General features: G+C 48.6%; 1 protein-coding gene across 1 annotated transcript; it reads left to right on the forward strand.

Annotated features, from left to right (window-relative positions):
* Window positions 1-542: 542 nt before the first annotated feature.
* Window positions 543-8613, forward strand: LOC116827514 (CMRF35-like molecule 5). Its single transcript, XM_032785108.2, has 6 exons — window positions 543-621; window positions 1728-1799; window positions 3432-3767; window positions 6231-6390; window positions 7129-7256; window positions 7850-8613. The coding sequence occupies exons 1-6, from the start codon at window positions 582-584 to the stop codon at window positions 7951-7953; spliced, it is 840 nt and encodes a 279-aa protein (XP_032640999.1). The 5' UTR covers window positions 543-581; the 3' UTR covers window positions 7954-8613.
* The last annotated feature ends 342 nt before the right edge of the window (window positions 8614-8955 follow it).

An 8955-nucleotide genomic window follows, 5' to 3' on the forward strand; every position in this document is an offset into this window, starting at 1 on the left:
AAATGGACTAGTGAATGAGTAGTTAAAGTCAACAAATCCTTTCTAGTTTTAGGATATTTGTTTTGTATATCTTGACACTTAGTGGTTTTTGCTGTTTTGTTGTAGTCATGTTGGTACCTGGATATGAGAGCCACATGCCTGAACGCTTTGATCATGTGATTTTTGAATGCTTGAAGTTGGCAGGCCTGGGTTTGCACCAGTTCGGCGCTAATCGCTGTAGCTATGTCAGCCGCTGAACTGTGGTGTAGACAAAGTCTTAGCATGGCACTCAGTAAAACTGTGACCAGCTTTTCTCTCACTGATTGTGGCATTTTCTTTAATCACGCTTCTCCTTTTTAAAAAAAGGAAGCAAACACCAATCACCTTAGAAGATAGGCTGAGCAGCTTCTTTCGGTGGTCAAATAGCAGCCTTTTCAAGGGAAGAGGGGTGGGGAAGCTGATAGATCTAAAAACTTGACACCGTAGGTCAGTAAGTCTTGGGGTTTCATTTTCAACTCTCACAAAAGAAAGAGGGTCCCTGCAATCTCCTGGAGAACCCAGATCTACCAAAGGAGAGATTCATCCCCGAGGGAACCAGGATCATGAGGATTTTCTCTGTTTTGCTTTGGATTCTTTTTCCAGGTGAGAATGACATGGTCTTTTTGTGGATCACTAGAAATACAATGCAAGTGTTGGGTTTGCACAGGTTACAAGCTTCGCCAGCTTCAGCAAAGGTTTCAAAAAAATGGAAGATTAAAAATAAGAACCCAAAATTCTTGAGATTTTAAAGTCAATCTCATGGTTGCTGAGGACTACACATGATTTTTGAATGTTTGGGGCGGGAAGGGACAATATCAGTGCTGCCATAGAGAAATAATAAATGATGTAGACACACAGATACTAGCTGAGGCATCAGCTATCTATGTCTACAACAGTGGTTCTCAACCTATTTACCATTGTGAGTCGCATATGCAGCTCTCTTTGTGTTACGTGGGCTGCATCCACACAATACATATACTATCTGTATGGCCCTGAAGATGTCACATGGGCCACAGCTGTGTGCTGATTGGGCCACAGGTTGAGAACAACTTGTCTCCACTGCAATTAAAAACCTGTGGCTGGCCTGTGCCAGCTGACTTGGGCTCGCAGGGCTCAGGCTAAGGGTTTGTCTAAACGCAGTGTAGGCGTTCAGGCTTGGGCTGGAGCCAGAGCCAGAGTTCCAGGACCCTGCAAGGTGGGAGGGTCCCAGAGCTCAGGCTGTAGCATGATCCCGCATGTCTATACCGCAATTACACAGCCCCATAGCCATGCTCCTTAGCCTGAGTCAGCTAGCACAGGCGAGCCCCAGCAGGGTCTCTCTCGCTGAGGATCCCTGCAGTGGCACCAGGGGTGTCTAATTGCAGTTTGTGACCCAAACCTTAGGTTGCGTAGCAATTAGCAACATTTTTTTCAGAAATCCACCAGCATACGATCTGTGTATTTTGTGGCTAAAGTTTTCCCATCAGTCTCTGGTATAAGTCACATTTCATGCTGGGTGTCCCCCCCCCAAATGCAAATAGCAAACGTCATGGTCGGTGGAGCAATTTCCTTCCCTAGTGAAACACCAGCCTCTTCAAAGGGAAGTGTGGCAGCTGAGAGATCTAGAAACTTCAGATTATAGAACTGGTCAGTGAGGCTCCAGGTTTCATCGTCAACTGGCCTAAAAGAAGAAGGGTCCCAGAGGTCACGGAGAAACTTGATTTTCCCAGGGAGCGAGTCCTGTGCCGAGGATACCAGGACCATGAGGATTGTCCCTGTTTTGGTTTGGATTCTTTTCCCAGGTGAGGATGATGTGGGCACTGTGGGGTGTGCTAGAAATACACTGAAGTGATTGGGTTTGCAGTTTACAAGCTCTGTCAGAGCTGGAAAGCCCCAGATAGGTTTCTGCAGTGGTTACAGCCTACCGGAGATGGAGCTTGCAAACCGTGCAGGGAAGTAAAGATTTGAAATCTGTATCCTAAGAAAGCTTTCTGTGGAGAAGATACAATGGGGTCTAGTCTTGTGGTATCAGTTTGCTTTCTTTAATATTCAGCCCAGACAGTCATGTGAATGTGTGAGAATCTCAGAGCTCTTTGAAGAAAAAATTGAGACTGTTTCTAGCCCTTGTGGTTGCAGAGGAAAACCTTGAAAAAGTGCCCCAAATGCAGCCTAAAGGCTCAAATCCAGAAAATCAAGAAAAGAGACCCACCAATGTATTCTGTTTAAAATCTGCTGATTCCTAAACCCTTGTTATGCTTGGGGGCTGGGGTGGGGACTGACCTGATTTTGGAACAGTTGGATTTTGCAACACTGAGATATTAACCGATGGCTGCAGTTAAGCATCCTAGCTCCTACCGTTAGCTAATGTGGGCACCACCCCTGCACAGAATGACGGGCCCACGTCACCATAGCCCTGCACCTTGCATAGGCATTTACGTCAATGAAAGGGGGTATAAAAGGCGATGATGTTAGCATGACAGTAGTTTACAGTACTTTGCACTGGTGTAAATGCCTGTGCCGTGGAGCACGCGAGTTGCTCTTGCTCCCAAGTCAGCTTTTGAAAAGGTTAGAGACATGAACTTCACAGGGCCACCCAGAGGATTCAGGGGGCCTAGGATCTTTGGTGGCAGGGGGCTCCCACTGCCAAATTGCCACCAAAGACCCAGCACTTCAGTGGCGGGTCCCAGGGTGGGATGACCCCCTGCTGCGGATCTTTGGGGCACTTCAGCAGCGGGTCCCAGAGTAGAAGGACCCTCGGCTGTCAAATTGCCACCGAAGACCCGGAGCAGAAGCAGCTCCTGGGGCCTGGGCCTCGCGAGAGTTTTCCTGGGCCCCTGGAGCAAGTGAAGGACCCCACTCCAGGGGCCCCGAAAAACTCATGGGGGCCCCTGTGGGACTGGGGCAAATTGCCCCACTTGTCCCCCCCTCTGCAACTTCAGAAGCCAGACCCTGTGGAATCTGCAGTCCCTGTGCAGAGACGCTGCTTCCCCTTGATTCAGTAACTGTCACTGGTGGTGGGACAAGCCAATGCTTTGTCTCTCTCCCCGGAGAAGAGAAGGTAAAGCTGGATATGAGCAACCTGTATGGAAGGAGTGATGTCCAGCCAGTCTCCAGCCATAAATAATGAGATAGATCTGTTTTTTTTCTAATTTACTTCATTTTACTGTAAAGACAAAGCAACTCTGAATGGCAATGCCTACTCCTGCAGGGTTCCAGCATGTCCTCCCTTGAGTTAAAATAACCCCCAGCCAACAGGGGCTAGGAAGGACCCTGCCCCTGCCAATTTCCCCAGCTCTGCCCCTCCTGCTGCACACACACATTCCAAATGCTCAAGCATCACCCACAATCCGCTGTCCCCCAGCACTGGCTGCATTGTATTACTGTTCACAGCTAGAAGGATTCTCAGTTTCTCTCTTTGGCTCTGTCTCTTGCAGGTTGCTGGGCAGTGACAGGACCTGGCACAGCGCATGGCCAGCTGGGTGGCTCGGTGTCTGTGCAGTGCCAGTACGGGGCAGGCTATGAGGCTTATCCGAAATTCTGGTGCAGACGCAAAGTTGTGCTGTGTTTCAATCACCTCATCTTTGAGACCATGGGGTCGGAGGCTGAGGAGACGTGGGGCAGAGTCTCCATCCGTGACAATCACACCCAGCGCGTTATCACAGTAACCCTGGAGAACCTGACGCTGGCAGATGCAGGGACTTACCTCTGTGGGGTAGCCAGGATTGGCTTCCCTAATCCCAGGGACTCCGTCAAAGTCATCATCTCCCCAGGTAAAGCCTTCCTCTGCACCCCCACGGCAGTGACAGGAGAGGGGGAGCTGGAGGTGGGATGGATGGCGTGGGGAAGGGTTGTCTGTAGCTCTGAAGACATTCCTCTAGCCCAGGGGAGAGGGACACGGCTGCTGCCTCCTTCAAAGGGCTCCAGCTGCAGCTGAGGACAGTGGTGAAGGAACTCCAGCCCTGCAACACCTTTCATGCAGCGCTCCTCCTGACCAAGGCCCTAAAGCCACTCAGAACCAAGTTCTTCTTTCCTGCCAAGCCCCCACCCGCAGTTCTGCCTTAGCCGGAGAGAGAGGGGGCAGGAGAAAAGGGGGGTGTGACGATGTGGTTCTGGCTGGACCCAACTGATTGCGCCAATTCACGACCAATTGCTTAAACAGGGCAGTTACAGCCCTAGGCTGGGGGGGTTTTCACCTCTAAGGCAAACCAAACCAGTCAAACAAAGAGGACTTAGGTTTCACCCCAGTTTCCCAGTATTACTGCCAGTGCCACTCGTCCTGGGGATGAATGGTTATGAAAACCAACTCCCCAATAAAAGAAAACGGTTCTCTCGATCCAAAAGGACCAAGCCCCAGACCCAGGTCAATATACACATCAGATCTTACCCACAAATCACGCTGTTGCCAATCCTTTAGAATCTAAAATCTAAAGGTTTATTCATAAAGGGAAAGAGATAGAGATGAAAGCTAGAATTGGTTCAATGGAATCAATTACATACAGTAATGGCAAAGTTCTTAGTTCAGGCTTGTAGCGGTGATGGAGTAAACTGCAGGTTCAAATCAAGTCTCTGGAGTACATCCCCCGCTGGGATGGGTCATCAGTCCTTTGTTCAGAGCTTCAGTTTGTAGCAAAGTCCCTCCAGAATTAGGAAGCAGGACTGAAGACAAGATTGAGCTGAGGCATCGGCCTTATATAGGCTTTTCCTGGTCTAAGAACACCTCTCTGTTCTTACTGTGGAAGATTACAGCAAAATGGAGTCTGCAGTCACATGGGCAAGTTCCTGCACACCCTGCTGAGTTACAAGGCGCATCTGCCTCCTCTCAATGAGCCAATTGTGTTAATGGGCCATCAAGCAGGCTAGGCAGAGCTAACACCAACTTGTCTGGGATGTCTCCCAGAAGCACAGCACAAAGTTGAAATACAGACAGTATAGAGCAGGGGTCGGCAACCTTTCAGAAGTGCTGTGCCAAGTCTTCATTTATTCACTCTAATTTAAGGTTTCGTGTGCCAGTAATACATTTTAACGTTTTTAGAAGGTCTCTTTCTGTAAGTCCATAATATATAACTAAACTATTGTTGTATGTAAAGTAAATAAGGCTTTTAAAATGTTTAAGATGCTTCATTTAAAATTAAATTAAAATACAGAGGCTCCCCGACCGGTGGCCAGGACCCAGGTAGTGTGAGTGCCACTGAAAATCAGCTCACGTGCCGCTTTCGGCACCCGTGCCATAGGTTGCCTACCCCTGGTATAGAGCCAATACTCATAACTTCAACTACAAAATGATACATACAGACAGCATAATCATAACCAGCAACCCATAACCTGGTCTTAGACACCTTATATGACCCCCTTAACATAAGATTTGGTGCCACTACAGAACATGGTTGCAACCAAGGTCCTATATGGTCTCAGGTTATATCAATAATGTCACAGGGGGACAGGGAGGAAATTATTCAAAGGAAGGGGGAGTCATTCTTCACGGGGTTGGGTGTGTTGGGGGTGGGGACAATTCCCCAAATGGGGGAAGAGAAACACGGAGCATGTAAATGAGATGTGGGGAGGGGGAGGGGGAAATCACTAGATTATAAAAAAAAAAAAAAAAAAAAAATGTGTTGGATCAAACTTCAGTTGGGGAGAGAAGCATCCAAGCTACACAGAGCTCTTCCTTGGGGCTGGGAAAGGTGCTCCGAGTGGCACAGCTACATACAAGTTCAGACCGGGAATGACTGTCCCAGACCCAAGAACAAGCTCTGTGTAGTTCAGAAGCTTGTCTCTCTCAACAACAGAAGTTGGCCCAATACAAGACATTCCCTCCACTCACCTTTTCTCTCTAGTATCCTGGGACCGACATGGCTACACCACCACTGTAGAGATTATTAAACATAAGGAGTGAGTAGTGCTGGCCAGACTCACCGTGGCTCCTGTGGATGCCTGTCTCACTGAAAACACTTCTATCCTGGAAAAGTCAGAGACACATTCCCAGGCTAGCTAAGTTAGCCACACAGGCATACACAGCTCAGCCTCCCTCCGCTCCAAGTGTTGGTACAAAGGCCTTAGATCTCAGGAGCCCTGACAAAATGCAACACTTTGGATTCTGACGTGGGTCAGGACAATGTGTTGTTGCCATGCCAAACATATTCCATGATGATATGCATTGAAGGTTCTGTTTAGGAAGGAGGAGACATTGTCTGTGGTTGTGTGTGTTTTTAATTGTGTTGAATTTCTGGTTTTAGCTGCAGCTCTTCTTTCTTCAATCTCAACAGAAAAGGCACCACAGGAAACAGACCAGCCAGCTGCTCCTGCCTTCACATGGATTTCCACTAGAAGCCATGTATCTAGCCCATTTACGGCCTCAAGTAATAGCTGCTTGGACAGAAGTGACATCCAAGCACAGTACGTTCCAGAGCTCATACTTCAGTGGGTCTGTAGGCTTCCCCCTGGTGCAGTCAGCAGTTGCGTGTAGGGTCCTTCAGCTGTCTTCCCACCCCGCAAGATTTCTGCAGCATCTCAGGAGTTCCAGCCAGTGAATGCTAGTGAGGTTTTCCATTGGATCCTAGTAACTTTCCAGAGTATTCTGTGGGTGCTGGGATCCAACTTCCCTTACATGATCCTACAGAAACCCACTTTGTTTCTTGTCCCTTCCCCAACTCCCGAAATAATCAACTCACAGACTTATCAATGAGTTTTAAGACTTCTAAGGCCAGCTAAGAGATCACAAGATGTGACCATTACATCACCTCCCCATGCGCAGAGGAACAAAGAATAATGGCATGACTGGTGATAACATCCCATAGAAAAACTAACATTGCTTCCATCAGCAAGAACCTGGAGGTTCAGTAGGGCTGGGTTAACATGAAGAACAATGGCAATTCCAGCTGTAGAGAAGCCCTAGACAGGGACTGGCTGAGTCCAGTCACATCAGGTTGTTGTTGACTGGATAAATGAATAACTAGAGGTGGGCGCTGGGGTGCAGTATAAGGACAGGGTGCTGAGGCGATGGGTGCTACTCCTTCTCGCCAATGAAGCTTTGTTTGCACCTTTGCCCAGAGAGCCCTCAGGAAATGTATTAGTGGGAGGAGTCTCATCAAATCTACAGAGCTTGACAGTCTCTATTGTATTTCTCCTGCATAGAACCCAACCCAACATCCTCTATCCCTTGTTCCTGATCGTCCCCACCTTCCTGTGCATAGTCTGTGCTGTGATCTGGGTGACCATACAGTACAGGAGGAAGCCCAGGGAGATGGTGCCAAACAGACACGGTGAGAGCCTCTGACCTTCACACCATGACACACTCCATTGGGTGGCTCCCAGTCCTGTCTCAATCACCAGGGGCGGTCACAGCTTTATCATGAGCACAGAGTAAGGGGCAGTGAATTGTTGACTTGCCCCACACAGACTGGGAGGGAGATTGCAACTGCTCAAGTTATAGTCCCTTCTAGTCTCCCCATTCTTCTGGAGATGGGGCAAACTTTCCTTGGTGCATCACCACAGCTTTGCTGCCAAGTGCATTGCGGGAGGGGAAGCCAACGGTCCACCCATTCCTCAACTGTGACATCCATCTGTGACTGGGGTAAGGTAGCAACTCTGCTGAGTCTGCTTCCTCTCCTGCATGGCTACCCAGAACACAACCCCTAACACATCCCTGCTGCACCAGCAGGGCCCTTTGACCCAAAGCCTCCGTATATGACTGTGGTGAGTATGGTTGTGAATATGGAGACATCCTCACTGTTCCTCACTGATCAGGAACATAGACAGCAGAACAGCTTTGCACCCTGACAGGTATGAACAGAAAGAATCCAGCATCAGATGTTTCTCATCCTGTAACTGGTGATGTCTGTGTGTTTTGTTACAGCTGAGGTATTACCCCTCTCCCAACTAAGGAATGGGTCAGAATCCACAGAAGAAGACTGCATCCCTCAGCTCTGCCCACAGCATAAATCCATGGAGTGGGTCTGACTTTCCTCTCATGTAAACAAACTATTTTCTCCACATTCTTAGGGGACAGTCTCCTGCAGGTGTCTGTCTCTGTGGTTCCCATGTCTAGGCTCAGTTCAGCATCATAAACACAATGAATGGCTGGCAAGAAAAGAGGGAAGTGGGTGTTCTTGCAGCCAACTTGGGTGGCCCAGCGCTGATGGTGCTTCAGAATTTACCCCCAGAAAAAGAGATGGAGTTTTCCAAACCTGGCACAAGCCCTTGACACATGGTTTGGAGCTTGCCATCAATCTGAGCTGGCTTGGACACAGCTAAGAGCTAGGAGAGGGAAAGAAGTAACCTTACCAGAAGTGGTGGAGGACCTGCGGAGACTGGCATTCCTGACATACTCAGCTAGCACCGTGGCCTTCCAGGATCAATTAGCAATGGACCATTTATAGATGCTCAGCTGGACTTGGACTTGACGATCAAGATGAATGAAAGGAGGCCAGAGACACTCCAGCAGGCTCTGGGCTTAGCCAGAGAGTGTGAATCTTTTCTTGGAGCACTGCACCAGAAGAGGAAGCAGCTGCTAATGAGGAAGGTGACTGCCATGCACCCTATAGGTGCAGCTTTGTGTTTAACAAGTACGATGGAGAAGGGGATTCTAACCTGCTTGATGACATTTTTGAACAATTGGGAAAAAAAATAAATTGAAGTTAAAACAAAGGAAATTTGTCAATAATGCAAATATTATGGGAAGCCATTAAGATAAATACTGCCTGTGATCGGGTTGGGACTCACCAACATGGCACCTCCCACTGGTCACTCTGGGAATTAGCTCAGTCCTTCGTGGAGCACCCTCTGCCGGGGGTGTCCCATCAATTGTCTGTTCCTCGCTGGTATCTGGACTCATGTTGCTTCCTAGTCAGCAGTATCCTCTTCAAGACACTGCCCTCCAGCAGTGCCCATTGCTCCGGTTTCATTCCCTTCCAGGGGTCTCTGCACCCCAGCCACCATGGTCAACCACATCCTAAAATCTAA

The sequence above is a fragment of the Chelonoidis abingdonii genome, chromosome 13 (assembly GCF_003597395.2).
Source record: "Chelonoidis abingdonii isolate Lonesome George chromosome 13, CheloAbing_2.0, whole genome shotgun sequence".
In the NCBI taxonomy this organism is placed as follows: domain Eukaryota; kingdom Metazoa; phylum Chordata; order Testudines; family Testudinidae; genus Chelonoidis; species Chelonoidis abingdonii.